The sequence below is a fragment of the Panthera tigris genome, chromosome B4 (genome assembly GCF_018350195.1).
Source record: "Panthera tigris isolate Pti1 chromosome B4, P.tigris_Pti1_mat1.1, whole genome shotgun sequence".
In the NCBI taxonomy this organism is placed as follows: domain Eukaryota; kingdom Metazoa; phylum Chordata; class Mammalia; order Carnivora; family Felidae; genus Panthera; species Panthera tigris.
The window spans coordinates 62,114,116-62,132,686 of record NC_056666.1 but is presented as its reverse complement, the minus strand read 5'-3'; the positions used below and the strand labels follow the sequence as shown (position 1 = coordinate 62,132,686).

General features: G+C 38.7%; 1 protein-coding gene across 1 annotated transcript in view; it reads left to right on the top strand.

Moving 5' to 3' along the window:
• TMTC1 (transmembrane O-mannosyltransferase targeting cadherins 1) overlaps positions 1-18,571 on the top strand; it is a 275,658-nt gene that overhangs the window by 18,546 nt on the left and 238,541 nt on the right. Inside the window, exons 2-5 of the mRNA XM_007098851.2 lie at positions 1,724-1,901; positions 11,051-11,124; positions 14,318-14,494; positions 17,496-17,702. Of these exons, the coding sequence (XP_007098913.2) occupies positions 1,724-1,901; positions 11,051-11,124; positions 14,318-14,494; positions 17,496-17,702 (636 nt within the window). The remainder of the gene's footprint in view (positions 1-1,723; positions 1,902-11,050; positions 11,125-14,317; positions 14,495-17,495; positions 17,703-18,571) is intronic.

Sequence of the window (18,571 nt, the reverse complement as noted above, 5' to 3'; positions counted from 1 at the left end):
CCCAAAAATTACGTACTTCTTAAAGCCTTTGCTATGTATTGACAAATTTGAGACCTTCCCAGGGGTTGTGAGATAGTTTGCCTATTTAGTTTTTTTGCCCTGAGTGTGAATGAACTTTAAATGAATGGCTTAGTTGGTCTGGAAAGCTTAGCCTGATGAAAATCAGCCTCAGGAGGATGGGCTCTCTGGGAACTGCACCTAAGTTCTCCGAGGATAGGGACCTGGTCTTGCCCTCTCTCAAAGCTCCACCGTCTTAAGCTCTGATTTCCAACAGCTCTCTCACCATAGGTGGGTCCTCTTGAACTGGAATGGGATGCGATTCTCTCTCCTCTAGCTGTACCTGACCATTCCTCTTTCCCTCCATATGTTTCACGCTACATTCCTGTCTTAAGGACTCTGGGGTGTGTGCAGAGTAGTGGGTCCGCCAACATACAGCTGGCTTGAATCTTACCTCGGAGCCCTGAAGTTTGATTCCACAAAACAGTTCATTTTTTCTAGACTTAGTTAGGACCATGATTACTTCAGTGGGAACGGAATTGGCGTCAATTAGTAACTATGACATTTATATTCATGTGTCCAAATAAAGCTTGAGATGCTTAAAATTCTGTTAAATTTGTGCATGAATCAAGTCAAGTATTTAGAATATGCATATGCCATCGCTAAAGTTGACTTTTTCATTCTCGATTGTTTTGGCAAAGAGGAGGTGTTTCTATAAGAGAAGCAGATCAAGGGCATGAGAATAAAGACATGGGATTACGGTTTCAGTAAAATAAGCTGGAATATAGACAACTACAGGCAACCCCCCTTAGAGTATATATGCTCCCCCAAAAGAATCATGCCCTATACAACTATTTTTTTCTGTAACCCCACAGAGTCAATTGGGGACATTATGTCCTGTTATTAAATTTAAGGCAAACTTCAGAAGTGTCTCTGTTCTGCATTTCATAGTAAAGTATTTTTAAAGATGTTGAACAATAAATTTCCCTTCTTTTTGTGACACTCTTTAGTTTCTTCGTCATAATTTTAGAATTCAGATTTTGAGATCTGTGGGAATTTATGTTAGAAAACATTTAATACAGATTCTGAAATGCTATGCTTTTGCTCATCCTTTTAATTTCAGCTGCAGCTGGTAATAGTGTCTTTAGGTGCACTGAAGATCCCTTGTGGGGTGGTAATTAATGATCATTCCGGGTGCATAGTCTGGAAATTTGGTTCCTGGTGGGTATTCTGGGTGAGAGAACACGTTCATGCTTGATTTGTCCCAACTCTGACCACAGTCACAGTCTTGTGGCTTTTCTGTCTTCTCCAGGGGCTGCATCTCTGACCCAGAGCACTGTGGACTTGCTTTTGAACCCTCAGCTCCTTGGGAAGAGCTGGTAGTGAAAGCAAGAGTCTCTCGGGGCTGTTTGCATTAGCCACGGAGTGAAGGAAAAACAGGTCCAGCACCTAGCTGCTTGTCTTCTCGGGCCACAGGGTTTTCTGAAATAATATTGTATTGCTTTTGCAATGACTTTTGCAGATAGGAAAATTCTGAGATAGGGAAAAAATGATACTTGTATATGTAGAGTAACCTGATGTTGGGAGTCATCCATTAAAAATAATTGATTGAACAGCTTATCTTTTTTAAATGATCAGTTCCCTCTGCTTTCTCTGCTCCCTTGCGCTTATGTTTTCTGTTTGTAGCTGATTCCATTTTTGTTTTTGTTTTTATCTTTTTTTACAGGCTGAACGTATTTTTGACTGGTATGAACCCATTCTACTTTCATGCAGTGAATGTGATTTTGCACTGCCTAGTGACCCTTGTCCTGATGTACACCTGTGACAAAGCTGTCTTCAGGAATCGCAGACTTGCTTTTGCTACGGCGTTGCTTTTTGCTGTGCATCCTATCCACACGGAGGCAGTGAGTATCCCTGGAACTTAATGAAACAATGAACTAAAACAAAAAACAAAACAAAAAACAAAACAACAACAACAACAACAAAATGAGCCTTTCAAAACCACGGTAATTCAGTGCTCCACTAAAGTGTTTGTCTTTATGTATAAACCATTCTGCTTGACAACTTTTCTTTTTGAATGTTCAAATGGCCTTCAGAATTTAACTGCTTTTCTAAATAACCACTGTTGTTATTACACGTAGTAATAAATGGCCACAGTTTATTTGAATAAAATGTAAGTTCTAACGTGTTTTAAACAGCACAGGGCATTTTGCGATACTTGTCCTGCCGAGGCATTGTTCTTGCTCTGCGTTTGTATTTTACCTTTTCTCTCTGTGCTTTTTATTTACAATATTTATGATGCTGAGCTGTGAGTAAGAGGAAAGACTAAAAAGTTAGACTTACATTCTTCAAGTTAGAAAGACAGACTTAAGAGAGGGATTTATAAATAGGTTTCTAAGTTATTTCGTGTGAAGTGTAGTTATTTGGTGGGTGATGACAAATTTATTTAAAAGATAGTTCAAATCTGTGGTCCTCTTTAAAATAGGTATTTAATCATGCACCCAGAAGGCATTATCAATTTATCTCATTTCACATCTCAGTAATACTTGGTTTATTTTAGCATAACTCAGTAACCACAGTTGGTTTATTTTATATGTATTGCTGGGGGCAGATGAAGACTTTCTAAGGGGTATGTTTTAAAAGAATCATTTCCAGAGCCTCAGCTTGCATCTGGACACTTTCCTACAGTTTATCTGTCTCAGAACATGCCTGGGGTCAAAGTGTCAAGTTGGTTCTTCTCTCTGTCATCCCCTTTCTTTTTTAAAAAAAAAAAGTTTATTTATTTATTTATTTTTGAGAGAGAGAGAAAGAGAGAGAGACGGTGGGGCAGAGAGAGAGGGAGAAGAATCCCAAGCTGGCTTCGCACCAGCAGTGCAGAGCCTGATGTGGGGCTCAAACTCACTAACTCTGAGATCGTGACTTGAGCGGAAATCAAGAGTTGGATGCTCAACCAACTGAGCCACCCAGGCACCCCTTCCTCCTCTCCTTTCAATTGTCCTTCTCTCATTGAAAAATAAGAAGGACAATTGAAGAGGGCACTTGTTGGGATGAGGACTGGCTGTTGTACATAAGCAATGAATCACGGGAATCTACCTCCAAAACCAAGAGCACACTGTATATACACTGTGTGTTAGCCAACTTGACAGTAAATTATATTTAAAAAAAGAAAAAGAAAAAGAAAAAGAAGAATGTCTCAAATACATCAGACTTTTACTATTCCCCAGGTATAGAAATCTCTGAGATACCTTACAAAGAAACAATTTGATATATTGGTGTCAGCAAAGCCTCCTTCAATGAAGGCATCATAGACCCGAAGATGAGCTTCATATCACGCTCTGTCTTACACATATTTCTGTGAAGAATACAGCATGGCATTAGAAGTAGGGTACGGTGGCCTGTGTTGATCTTCTGAATTCAGAAGTGAGATGGTTGTCATGGGAATGCATAATAATATGTTCATTTGAATTGACATAAGAAGTTTGATTTGGCCAATTGGTTTTATAATGAGGACTGGTTTTGCCAGTTAGGCTATATGTGATAGATATTTTCCACACACAGTATTGTAAATCTGTAAGCCCAAGATTTTGATACAAATCTATTTGGAGTGAGTGACAAAGAAAAAATGATTTTACAAAAACAATTACATTACTTAAGGTAAATTTCCCTGCCGTTCCTTGAGTGCCTCTCAAAAGGTGCCTCTAAGTGGAAGATTATGCTATAACTGTTATTAAGAAGTGTATTTTTATATCTAAGAGCTACTTATCATTTTTTCTAATTTGTGATGTATTAAAAAATTATGTATTAACACTAAGTGGAATAATAATATAAAATTGAAAATTTAACAGTTATCACAAGGACGTTTACAATAAATTTAAATATATAAGTATTTTTATTACAGGGAGGAGATGGTAAGTAGAATATTTTTAAGCATAACTATTTAATACATTAATAAACAATGCTGAGGAGGAAATAAAATAGAAATAAGAGTTCAAGGGGAAATGGGTGTGAAATATCCATCATTTAATGAAGAGCCTGTTCATGTTTGTGTAAATGGAAAACAATGAGCTTCAAATTGCTGTGGTACATTCCAGATTCCATTTGGTACATTTAAAACAGTAATATTATGGCCTTATTTTGAAATGTCAGTATTTACAATGCATAGGAAATTAGATCTTTGCAAGTATTTAAAATTATGATGAAAAATTTTAGATATGAATTTTAAAAGATGAGAGAGATACAAAAGTTTTTAATATTCTTTTTGGATGTCATATGAAGAGAAATAATCAAAGACTATTACTCCTAGCCATATAGAATATATGACACCAGGTCAAAGTACAGTTGAAAATATGTGTGTGGAGCATCTTGGGGAACATTTTTTCAGGAAAGAATAAATGAATAGGACAATAACGGTCTTAATTCTATGCTTGCAAAGGGGGAGAGCAGGTAACCTTGGACAGTGAGATCATGAGCTGGTAGAGTTAGGTCGAATTCTAAGAAAAAAAATCCTGTTAGCAAAGTGACCTTTAAAAAAAGGTTTCATTAAGGAGACACCTTGGGTGGCTCAGTTGGTTGAGCGTCCAGCTCTTGGTGTCCTCTCAGGTCATGATCTCACAGTTTGTGAGTTTGAGCCCTGTATCAGGCTCTGCACTGACAGCACAGAGCCTGCTTGGGATTCTCTCTAGTCCTCTTTCTCTGCCCTCCTCCCTCTTCCTCCCCAAATCCCCCCCACCCCCACTCATGCTCTCTCTTTCTTACAATAAATAGACTTAAAAAAATGAAAAGGTTTCAATAAGCTTTTGTACTAATAAAAAAAAATCCATGATAACACAATTATAGGGACAAAGGAGTCTGAGAGCTGGACATTTAAGGAAAAAGTTTAAAGAAACTATTTGCATTCACAAGGAATGAGAGAAGTGTAGGAAGGAAGTGAAGGAAGTAAAGAAATTTGACTTACATAACAATCTATACTAGGAAGTAAAATCAAGATACTATTTCAGTTATAGGTAATAGTTTAGGTTTCTAAGGAAGAAGACAGAGAAATAGAAAAAAAGGTATTGTGTTGTGGAAGACTTAGTGACAAATTATTTTTAAAAAGGGAAAATAGATCACAGGGTGGCTGGAGAGGCAGTTAGAGGGATGTATCTCCCTTTTGTTAAACAAGAACAAAAATGGGACCATAAGTAATCCCAGGAAGGATGGAGGATTTACATTTTTGGGGGAGGGGCTCAAAAAATTTTTTAATGTTTATTTTTGAGAGAGAGAGAGAGAGAGAGAGAGAGGGAGCGAGAGAGGGAGCAGGGGAGGGACACAGGGAGAGGGAGACACAGAACCTGAAGCAGGCTCCAGGCTCTGAGCTGTCAGCACAGAGCCCAGTGCCCCACAGGAGGAGGGGTTTAGTTTCAACATATTGGTCCGATCAAAGATTTGCTTCCTTAATTATGTAATCAGCATATAGTAAATGAATACTTGTTTGGTGCAAGCACTGTGCTGGGTGCCAAGAGGTTATGTGGGTGGATAAGGGGTCCCTACCCATAATTTGTTCACAAGCTCCTAAAAAAGCCAAAGAACATACACATAAATACATACAAGACAAAACAATATGTTGTAATAAAAAAATCATTTCCAATTTAAGTATGCAGGAACAAATTCATTTATTTACTCAATCTTTCAACAAATAGATTGCAGAGGGTATAGCACTGACCAAGGTATACGCAGACCTTTCTTCGTTGAAGGCCTGTGATTCTGGAAGAGTTTTCTTTTATTGTCTTTTTTTTTTTTTTTTTTTTTTTTTTGAGAGACAGCAAGCAGGAGAGGGGCAGAGAGTAAGGTTGAGAGAGAGAATCCCAAGCCCGCTTCATGCTGTCAGGTCAGAGCCCAATGTTGGGGCTCGATTCCATGAACCATAAGATTGTGACCTAAGCCTAAATCAAGAGGCAGACGCTTAACCGACTGAGCCACCCAGGTGGCCCAGAAGGGTTTCTGACAGTATATTTCTGGGGAAATCATGGGAAATTTGTATGTGTTTCTGAATCCTGAATCATGAGAAAAATAAGTAGAGAAATTGGGAAAATGGGGAATATCATTGTAATTCCCTTCTAGGAATAAAACTTAGCAATCATTATAGAAACATTATTGGTTGGAAGGAATGCACTTGACTTACGTCAAGTCAAAAGCAAGAGCAGGAAATGCTGATACATGGAGCTGAAGGTTAAGTTCAACATTTCCAGAACTGGGACAAGAGCACGTAGGAGAGAATTGGTAGTGATCTAATCAGTCATTCTGGCTTTCAGCTGTTGGATGTGTTAAGTGTGTGTTTCCTGTCCCTGTCTAACACTAATGGGACTCATTCTTGCAGATGGAACAATCAATAACTTGATACACATGCAATACTTTGTACAAATCCTATGAATGTTATTCTAAAGAATAACAAGTTTTGGGGACAAATTAAATTCTTAATTGGTAATTTCCACATGTGATTCTGTTAAGCTCACTAGGACCTAGATCTGAATGTTACATTGTTTCCATTCTACCCTGATGATGCTCACTCATTTTTTCCATTACTTGAGTATGTGTTACAGAGTTCAGTTCCCAAGTTACAGCTACCCTTTTGGTGATGAAAACCTGCAGCTTGAGGCAGAAGTACATGCTATCCATCTGCATGTATTTTTGGCTGGGTCCTTTGTATTTCCCATCACCCTACAGTTCAGCCTACATTGCCATAGAATCAAACCCAGGAGCCCCAACTTAGCATCCCAGTTTGCTTCCCATTGCCCATTCCTGTCCATTTTCATTTACTCCATGCTTTCATCCCTTTATGCTTTCCCTTCCAGAAACACCTGTGTTTTGAGACTGGTCTTTTCCTCTGCCTGGAATGCTTCTGTGTTCCTTCCCTGGCCCAAGATTCACATTCCCCTGTCTTCAACTTACTGAGCCCTTCTTGCCTCTCCTTTAGATGTTAGTGTATAACACCAGCCTTTCCATGAAGCCTTCCCAGATTCTACAGTCAAAATTAATCTCTCCATTCTCTCATGGCAATGATTTCTCCTCTTTATGATACATGCAGTACCCTCTTTTGACTCCCAACCAGATGTTAAACTCCTTGAGGCAGGTTATATCCCTCCAGCTGGCACAGTACCTGGCAAATAGGAGGCACTTGGAAAATGTTTGTTGAGTGGAATAAATCATGCAATTACTGAATATGATGCTACCGACTAATTGGATCACAGGGAAAGTGAATGGTTGGTCTTGACATATAGTAGTTGGTGTCAAGCACCTTGTTTTTAAGACATCTAACCCTCTTGCCCCAGAGACCCCAGCTCAACAGGGATATAGAGTAGGTGTTCAGTGAATGCTTGGTGGTTTGAAACTGGCCACAGAGTCTGTCACTGTTAGCATTAACATTTCAACAACCCCTCTGAGCTTCCGCTCCAAGGGACACTACATTCTTTATATCTGGGCACATCCAGCTGGCACATTCTGCTGCTGCTGCTGCTGCTTCCCAGAAGCACTAACTGGCTGCAATTTGAGAAGTAGGCTTCAGGCTCCTTTAGCACATTAGTTATGCTTGCCTAGCTTGTGATTGCCTCATTCCAACTTGCTACACCCAATATCAGCTTGCACCTCTTGCTGTTGTGTGAGTTGGCCACATCAGTTGTGCTGTGGTGAGCGTCCCTCTGGGTCCAGATGTGTGGCTTTCTCCCAAGACTTTGTTGCTAGTGAGTTGGGCTCTCTGTTTAGTGTTCTAGAGGCCTCGCAGGTGATGCTGAGCTCAATGCTCAGAGATGTGGTGGTGTAGACTGAGCAGATCTGGGCTCACAGTTAACCTGTGTGCAATTGTTGCTCTACAGACTGTAAGTCTGAGCTGGTTCTGACGCTGAGGTGACACCATATTGTCACTGTGTACCTCCTTTGTGTCATGCAATCTTCCTGATTTAGCATGCAAATGCCTTATAAATGAATGGATCAATGAACAGTGTATAGTCCAGGCAGCCACATTAGCTAATTCCTTTTAACTCTGTACTGCTAGTGTAATTCTTTGGCTGTATCCAGTTTTCTCTTGGTGTACATTGGACTTGAATTTTTCTCAATATGTGACTTGCTGTCAATCCATATGCAGGTATATAACTAAATTACATTCTATTTATATTTTTAACTAAACTATTCATTTATCTAATGAAGTTTATATATATATACACTTTATATATATAAAATGTATATATATACATACATATATATATATATATAACTCATTAATTATAACAGTAACGTGAGATGTGGGTGTTATACTCATTTTAAAGATAACAAAACCAAATCCCAGAAATTAAAGATAACAAAATTGAGTCTTATTCAAATGGCAAGAGAAGGAGTCTGTATTCAAGCCTTGGATGGCCTAGTTCCATGCATGTGTCATTCCCTCTTCTTTATGAATGCAAAGTGTGCTCATTATATGAGAGTATTTATAGGTACATTTCCCAGAACTCTATTTTCCACTATTAATTATGGTTGATTCTCTAACACACTGTGGACTTCAGGTCCTCTGTGGTTTGGGTGATGCTGTTCTCTGTGCCTGAAATGTCAACCCTGTTCATTTCCCTTGTGAGCTCTGACTCATCTTTAAGATCCAGCTCATACGTGGCCTTTTTTGAAGCATTCTTTGAACCATCCTCCATTTTTTTCCTTTACAGTTTTGTTTCTTGGATTTCAAAAGAGTAAGAGAAATGCACACACATTTTAAGTAGTAATGAAATAATACAAAGATTTATAAAAAGCTGTCTGTCCTCTACCCCTCTTCCATTTTAGTACCTTTCTAAAGTAACACATTAAAAAAAATAATTTTAAACCTCAAAAATAAAGTGACCATATACTCTTTATCCAGACTCATCAATTTTTAACATTTTGCCACATTTGTTTTGTCATTCTTCCTCTCTGTCTCCCTTAATATATAAAAATATTATTTGTATTCTGAAGCATTTGAGAGTAGGTTGTGTAATTCATGCCTCTTTGCACCAGAATAATTTAATTGTGTATTTTCTAAAACCAAGGCCATTAGTCATTCTCTTCAGTCTCCTTAAGTTTGGAGTAGTTACCAGTCTTCATTGTCTTTTTATAATATAACTCACAGCTTTAAATATAATTTAAAACTTATATTTAATGTGCATAATATAAAATGTTTACATGATGTTTATTATAACATTGCAGTTGATGTTATATAACATATATAAACATTCATATTATATCAAATGATTATAATATATATAACACGTATACAAAGTATAACACATGATTTATATATATGTTAAAATTTATAATATATAAATAAAAATAGTGTAACTATATATTGTATGTAAATACATAAATATAGAAATATGTAAAAATATAAAATATAGTATATAAGTTGTTAATACATAATATATGCACATGTAGTAGATTATGCAGGTATAATATACATACATGTATTATATAATAATATCATATATGTAATATTATAATACATTAGATTATAGGAGTTGTAACATAATAAATCATGATATGGTATAAATTAGAACATATTAAAATACTGGAATTTTAATGTTACCAGATGACGTATAATTGTTGTATTTTATACTTTATTAATGTAAAATATATTTATTTATGTATTTAATAGAACATTCCTCATCCTGGGTTTGTCTGATGTTTTCTCATGATTACATTCAGGTTATGCATCCTTGGCTGGAATTTGACAAAAGTGATATTGTGTCCTTCTCAGGGTATCATGTGCAGAGGCATGCCACATCCATTGGCCCTTTATTGGTGAAGTCAAGTTTGAACCTCCAGTTAAGGTGTAATGAGTTTTCTCTATAGTGTAGTTATTCTTTTTACTTTTTCATTTAACAAGTAATTGATGAGGACATGCTTTGAAGCCCTACTAATACGCTTTGCCTCACCAAACCTTTATACCCTAGATTTAGCATCCACTGGTATTTTGTGATGTTTCTTGCTCTATCTAATCTTGACTCTTTTGGAAACAAAATGGCTATTTGTCAGCTGCACTATTCCCTCTACATTCATTAACTTGCTTTTTAATGTAAGGAAGAGATTTCTATTCTTTTCCATTCACTTGCTTACTGTGTTTATGTGTGTACTTATATTGTGCATTCAGTCATCCATCCATCAATATCAGTATGCATTCATGAATGTCTGGTTTTTTAAAATGGTTTATTTTATTATCGTCTTTACTTATTTTGATGTTCAAATGGTCTGATATTTTGTCGGTGGGAGCCCTTTGTCACCAGCTTCTGTGCCCTTTTGACACATACCTGTCACTTAAAAAAAAATTTAATGTTCATTTATTTTTGAGAGTGTGAGTGGGGAGGGGCAGAGAGAGAGGGAGACACAGAATCTGAAGCAGCCTCCAGGCTTTGAACCCTTCAGCACAGAGCCTGACTCAGGGTTCGAACTCCTTCGCCTCAGCCCTGGAGTCAGCCACTTCTCCATGGACCCCCGTTCTCCTTAGTGGAGGAATGTGTGTGGTCAGTGCCAGGATGACTCTTTGCTAGTGGGGTAGCTTGCGTTTAGGCTCTTTCAGCGACAGAACTAAGAAACACACTGACACAGACACACATACATACATGGCCATCAAGTGTTTATACTCATTCCTGTTTTTACCAGTATTGTTTCCTAAACTTATTTTTTTCTAATACTCTGTAAATATCTTCTGCTCTATTAGCACTCTGCTACCTGAAGACTAGCACAGTGTCTGGCCTTCAGTCATTACTCAGAAAATATTTTTGAATAAATCAACAAAGGAATAAGCTTTGGTGATATGAATTGGCCTTCTAGAGAAGAAAGGTTAAAATGAAATTAAGCATGAAAATATTTTCCCTTCCTTTTTTTTTCCTCCTATAAACTTATCGTTATATATATGATACAAGAGGTGGTTAGTCATAAGTCAAATTTTGAAGAAGAATGTGTTTTCTTATTTTATCATACTTTTCATTCATCTAAAAACGAATCCATTCTATAACGGTTTCCTGAAAGTGACTTTCTGAGGTTTTTATCTTTTCAAACTTTCTAGGTGGCTGGAATTGTTGGCAGAGCTGACGTGTTAGCATGCCTGCTGTTTCTGTTGGCCTTTCTCTCCTACAATAGGTATGTATGTATGTATGGCTAAGAATGCCCTTCTGTGTGGTTACAATAATGCTGTCCCCTTGGGAATTTCTGTCATGTTGGGGGCTGGGGGGTAGTGCGGACTCTGAGCATCTGCCTGAGAGACGAGGGAGGCTTCTTGGCAGTAAAAAGCTTAGAAAAGCTTCATGGAGATCAGGATAGGAAACCTGCCCTTACCAAATGCAAGGCTGCTCTCTCCTCCAGCCATATTCTCAACTTTGTCATAGCCTTTTAAAGGAACTGCTCTCCTCGTGCTCCTTGCTTCTTGATTATTCCTACTTGTCATTTCTTACTGAGAATGGAATTTGAAATCTTCGCTCCGAGCCAGTATATATTGGATATGGTCCTCTCTTCCATTTGGCCATGATTGGTTTAATTCCTCCCGTTCATTTTGGTCCTAATTTTTTTTTCCTCTTTATTATCCTCACGAAAGTAGCTCAGAGCTTAAAATAACAAGGCTGAATTAGAAGTAGTATTTCTCAACCATGGTTTTCTAATATACACACCCTTTCATCAAAACACAGAAGTTGCTTGCTTTGGGATACTGAAAAGCAATAAAATAATTTCCCATTATAGTGTCCCTTCTCCCCCAAAGTGCTCGGATTCTTACTTGAGTTGTGACATGGCCACATAGGGAAAGGGGCAGGTTAAAAAGAGAATAGGAGCGAGGTGGATGGCTCAGAGAGTGGCCCAGAAAAGGGGGGAGTGAATCCTGTTACCCTACTTTGTGGAGAGATGTCTGGTTAGGGATTTATGAGCTTTGATCTTTGGCTCAGTTTGATGACCTACCATGTTACAGAGCCCCGGGACCTTGAGAAATACAATTCTAAACAAGTGGTTCTCAATGTGGGGCACTTTTGCCCTTCCCCTGGGGATATTTGACAATTTCTGGAGACACTTTTGCTTGTCGTTAAGTGGAAAGGTGTTAGCGGTTGGCATTTAGTAAGTAGAGGCCAAGCATCCTACAATGTTCAGTACAGCCCTAACAACAAAGAGTCATTTTCCCCAAAATGCTAGTAGTACCAAGATTGAGATTGAGAAGCCCTGTAACAAACAGGTTTAGACCTTGGATGATCAAGAATGAAAAGAATTAATTCTTATGAAATTTCGGTTTAACGAGTGGAGCCTTTTCTTAGTACAGGTTTCCCCTGCTATCTGAAAGTAGAGCATTTCTCTGAAACCTTTTGTAAGCTGAAATGGCTCAAAGTGAAGAAGCAATTACCGTTAATTTCTATGGAAAAATTGGGGGCATTCCCAGACCCAAAAAACAACTTCTCTTAGGCTTTTTCTGATATCTTAGGACACATCTTGCTAATGAATGCACGGAATAGGTGGAGATAAGGCACAGAGGCTCACACGGTTCAGTTCTCTGGAGGCTTGGGACTGAGATGCTGGGTGTGGTTCCCGGGAAGGAACTTGTTGGGGGCTGCCCCTGCTGCTGTGGGTTCCTAACAGCACCTCTACAATGGTTCCTAACAAACAAATGCTGTTTTTGCTTTTCACCTTTTTTCGTAAAAGCAAAGACCCTCTTCAGATTTCTTTCTGTTAGTGAAAATAGGTACGAAGGTAGGTCTTTCATAAAAGTAAAGTGGCAGTAATGTGAACTTTTGAAAAGCAGGGGATACCTGTGTGGTATTAGGCCTCTATTCCTGGCTCTGTGACTTTCTACAGAGTCACAAAGCTAATCGTATGAAGTGCTGTTGTGAAAATCTTAGAAATATAAATCCAAATTCACCAAGTAGTTGCTTCCTGTTTGCTCCGGTATTAGAACAAGATTCACAGTTGCCGTTGGGTTTAAACTTATTCTGGGCAGCTTTTGCTGTGTCGTTGGTATACTCGGGAACATGATGAGGCCAGCAGCGTGTCCGTATCTGTGTGATAATGAGCCGTGGTGTTACAGTTTCTGTTGTGCGTGCCATTCTCAATTTTAGCAATGTAAGCTCTAGACCAGCTTAAGAGGAAAATGCGTATCTGCCACAAATTTGGCATATAATTTTAGGTGATTGTTCCAAGACATACCGGTGAGAGTCAGGTGTCGTAGCTACAGAAATATTGGCCTTGCTTCAGAGGATTAGGGGCAAATGGGTGTGGCACCTACTGAAGGAACAGTGATGAGTTTTGGTGTGGGCTGATTCTATGATATAAGGTGAAAAAAGGATTTATAGGCCTAGGAGACTTTTGAAAATCCCTGCTGGAAATTATACGGAGGAAAAAAAACACTTTATCTAATACATCTCCTTGGAAACTAAATTTAAAAATACAAATTAACCAGAAGAAAAAGAAAAAGGCCAAAACATCTGTATTTTCATCACAGAAAAATGAGGATTCTGTATATCTACTGACTGATTTGTGTATAGAAATATACACAATATTCACTAGGATAATAATAATGATGTGATAGCCACTCCACATGTAATAAGTCATTTATGTAATCCTGCCTGCAACACTGTGATCCCATTTCATATATGAGGGAACTGAGGCCCCGAGAGGCATACTAACCTGCCCCATGATACCCTGTTAGTTAACTGTAAAGCTGTGATTTGAACCCAGGGAACCTGGCTCCAGAGTTCATGTATATGGCTTAGTAACTAGTATTATTCATTTAAAATATATTGATGAAATATCCTTCCACGTCACTAACTGTATCTTTATGGTATCATGTTAAGTGTTTTTGGTGGGGGGGGACGCCTGGGTGACTCCTTCAGTTGGGCGTCCAACTTCATCTCAGGTCATGATCTCGCGGTTCGTGTGTTTGAGCCCCGAATCGGGCTCTGTGCTGACAGCTCAGAGCCTGGAGCCTGTTTCAGATTCTGTGTCTCCCTCTCTCTCTGCCCCTCCCCTGCTCACACTTGGTCTCTGTCTCTCTCAAACATAAATAAACGTTAAAAACATTTTTAAGTGTTTTTTTTCAGTATCCATTTGTTATATGCCATATTTTATCATAATTTATGTGTATTTTAATTTAAATACCAAAGTTCAATGTTGTTGGGCATTTACTTTTTTCATCTTTGCAATATTAAATAACTCTGTGATGAATATTCACGAAGAAATCTTTGTTCACCTACTTACTTAGAATACGATGAAATTGAGTTAAATCATATTTTTTAAAAAGTTGGTGTTTGTCAGTGACCCATATTTCTTCTTAGATTAAAAGAGTCTCAATCTTGTTTTCCAGGAGTGTGGACCAGCGTCATGTTGGGGAATGTTTCCCTCCCACGGTGTCTCCCTTCTTCTTGCTGCTCAGTTTGTTGCTGGGGACCTGTGCGATGCTGGTGAAGGAGACCGGCATCACAGTGTTTGGAGTGTGCCTGGTTTATGATCTCTTTTCCCTATCCCACAAGCAAGAGAAATCGTAAGTCATTTTTAAGTTTTGCCATCAAGCAGAGCATGCACAGAGAATTACTTAGATCAGTAGCTTTCAAACTTTCATTCAAAAATAAATAAATAAAAGTACATTCTTGTGTTAAATGTAACCTCTTGGCCCATAAATTAGTAAGTCTTGTTTTGTTAAAATAAATGCATCAGATATGTTCAAACTCTTCACACTTTATAAAAGTCAGTGAGGACCGTAAAGATTTTGGGAGCCCCACATTTGGAATTGGCAAGTATCCATGCTGATTACAGGTTTCTATTGCTAGATTGTTTCGGTTGCATACTATGGAGACCTATTGATTCACAAAGAGAAGTGGTTGCAAATGGTGACAGGTTTTTTTTTAATAGCTTGCTTGAATCCCTGCATTCAAATGAGTGTTGTCTATCAAAAAGCACTGCTAAGTTGGAACCTGCTTACTTGTTCTAAGGATGATGCTGTTACCTAGGAGTTTTGGGAGTCTCGTTTTGGAATTCTGCAAAAGGCCAGTCTAAACCATACAGGAATACTCACATGTTATATTCAAATTAAAGGTCAAGTTTAATTAGTAGCCCATTTTCACTTAAAGAATTTAAGCACATTAAAAAAAAAAAGAATTTAAGCACATGCATTATATCCTGTAGATTATAGATGGTAAGAATGCTGTGGCACATTAAAAGTTGAAGCACATACTATATTTTTCTTTCTCTATCAAATCCATAATTACTTACAGTTTGACATGCAGACCCCATTTTTCAGTAATTATAAGGCCCTTACTTTTGAACTCTTAAAAACGTGGTTGATTTATTCTTCTGCTTTATCTGATGAAGAATTTTAGCTTAAAAAAAAATTGCCTTTTTATCCCATTCCCTACCTCTTTATACTCCTTGACATAAAGATAAGAGCAGTCTTACTGAGTGGCAACAAGCTGAGATGAGTCATTAAATTCTGATCACCTTCCTGCCTGGGCGTGCTTGGAGATAATTTAAATAGACTTTAGTGCTCTATTGGCTCTCTGTAAATCTCAGAGGCGTGTAAAAGGAAGGAGCTCAGTTATCATTTTGACCTAAGCTCCTGCCAAGAAAGCTGTGAGCCAGAGGACCTCCCCTTGGCTTATATGAGAATGCCTTTCCTCTGCAACCTCTCAACCAATGGGAGTAATGGCAGTGCCTGCCTTACTTTTTACAAACAACCTATCAGCTCATCTTGCTTCCCACTTCCTTCTTGCATCATTTTTGTCTCCGCCTCCTAACCCCTTTCTTCTTTGCTCACTGATAGCAGAAAGCTGGCTGCAGACCCTCTCCTGTGGTCCAGTCCAGAGCAATTTTAACTTCATCATTGAAGTCGTGTCTCCTCTGGGCTCGGGACTTTCCAGGCCACCGTTGCCTGTATACAACATTCTTTTTCATCTGGTCACTGTTGAGCCAGGCTTTTTTCAAAAGGGATAATTGTCTCTTTTATTTCTTTAATAATTGTTTCTGGCCTTCATTATGCTAAACTGTTAGAAGTTCTATGGGAGAAATCATATTGCTAACATATAGCTCAGAAGGTGAAAAGCTTCTAGCCTCTGCTTTGTTTTTTAGAAACTTTTGGGTCTCATAACCAGCAGCTCTGCATAAGTGGAGACATTCATTCTTTCCTTCATCTTTTCTCTATCTATTCAATACATACTCATTTTGTGCCTGACCAAGAAGGAGACAGAAGATTTCTTCCCCCCAAGGGCATATGCAATATCAGGGAAGACAGACATTGTATAAGTAATTCCATGAGTAACTGATTACAGTTGTGAAAAGTGGTAGGAAGGAATGGAGAGCATGTACCAGGGAGACCTGGCCAAAACTGGTTAATATCTCTTGAGTTCTGTTCATGTGTCAGGCACTGTGCCACACCATTTACAGGCTTGAAGTCACTTAATGCCCACAATCACTGTTGGCCTCATTTTACAGAGGAGAAAACAGAATCACAGAAGGTAACCCCTCCAGAGAATAACATTCCCTGACTCCTGTCCCTAACCTCTTTCTCTAAAAGTAACCATAATCCTGAACTTATCACTTTTCATTTCTATGATTATCTTTATGCCCTTACTTAGTATGTATATACCAGTGAATACCAAAGAGTATCTTTTAATGTATTTTTAAACTTTATATAAATAGTATCACTTGCTTTTCTCTTTGTTTAACCTTGAGATTTTTGAGATACATCATTGTCCATATGTGTAGCTATAGTACATTCATTTTAACTGTTGTACAGTACTTAATTATCACAATTTATTTAACTCTTTCTGGATTTGGAATTTAGGTAATTTTCACAGCTTGTACTATTGTAAACTATGCTGCAATGGATTTTTTTGTGTGCAAATACATGTGAGTTTCTCTCGGGCATAACCATAGGAGTGGACTTACTGGGACCACGGGTAGATGCATGTTCACTGTGTCCCGTGCTCAGACATTGCTCCTGAAATGATTGTAGCAGTGTCTAAGAATCCCCTTTGCTTTTTTCCAAATGCTGGACATCATTCAGTGGTATCAGACGTTTTAGTTTCTGTTCGTTCAGTGATTATGAACTCTGTCTCAGAGGATTCATGAAAGAAAATGTAATCAAGGTACATTGGATGGATCAACTATGAGCAGTATTTTACAAGATCAAAATTATGTAAATCCCGAATATCACTTCAACCAAGTATTTTGAAAGAAATCTATATTTGGAGGATGAAGCGTGAAGAAGAGGGTGTGTGTGTGTGTGTGTTGGTGACCATGTAAGAGGGACTGAGTCCTAGTCTTCTGTAGTAGTAAGTCAGTATATGTTCTAAAATAAAAAGAAATATGTTCTCTTGTTATTTTTAAAGCATTGCGATACGTACCAGAAACAAAAGAGGTGAAAGACTTGAGCATGGCTGCTTCCAGGGAACAAGACCGTGGAGTGGGCCAGGGGACTGCTGTTTCTCGTTGCAAACCTTGTCATTCTGTCTGACTTTGTTTCTGCTCCGTTCCACATACACAATTAGGAGCAATGGGGTCATCCATCAGCGCAGCCCGCAGCAGCCTGCGAGTCCCCCGCCCCCGTCACTGCCCCCGCAGCCTCACCGGGAGAACGGGAAGCAGCATCGATTTCCTCACCGAGGAGCTTGGGGTGGCTGCCACTCACCATCGCCACCAGAACCCAAGAGCAGTGGATTCCCAGTGTCTCCTGGAGCTATGTGGTCCATGATGAGGTACTGAGCTGGGCTCCCCACGCCCATGTTCGCCATCCAGCACCGCCTGGTGCAGCATGGCTTGGCGGGAGAAATCAAACGTTGAATGTTTTTTTTCCTGACTTCCCTTCTCTCTCTCCTTGTTTCCCTAGCTCCATTCTTCTTTCCCTCCCTCCATCCCTCCTTCTTTCCCTTCTTCCCTTTTCTTTATATTAGATTTAGATAAGAAAGGAGTAGTTAAGAAGAAGCAAGTAGAAACCCTGCTGTCTGCTTTGATTTGGAAGCACGGGGTGAGATGTGGATCTGTGAGGCCTCAGTTAAGAAGAACAAACACTTTACCGTGTCCTCGGTGGAGGAGCCTTGCAGTGGAGAGCAGGCACCCTCAGTTTCCCCGGGGGAGGAGAGCACTCTGCCTCCATGCTCCCTCCACCTGCTTGTTGTATGTGATAGGAATTTATTACAGCACAGGTATGGGAGGAAGCCCAGGGGACTCTGCTTCTCAGGAATGTTTTTGAGGATGCAGGAAATCTTTTCTAAGTCATGGAATTTTCTTTCCCTTTAAGAATATTTTGACCTAGCCATGAAAATTAACATAGATTTACCAGAATGGGTACTCACTAAATTAGGTTGCCTCTAAAATAGCTCAAGCCATGGGCAAGTTAGAATTTAATAAAGATGGAAATTAGATTCATTCTATTAGCACGTTACCATTTCAGATTGCTGTTCTTATTCCTCTGTGCGGTCTCAGAAAACTCTTGTTTCAGGGTCTTAGTTTCCAGTTATTTCTGCCTTTGCCTGGTTTTTTTTGTTTTTGCTTTTGTTTTTTTTTTGTTTTGTTTTGTTTTTTGTTTTGGATCTTGCTTCATTCATCAACAAATATCTGTTGAGCA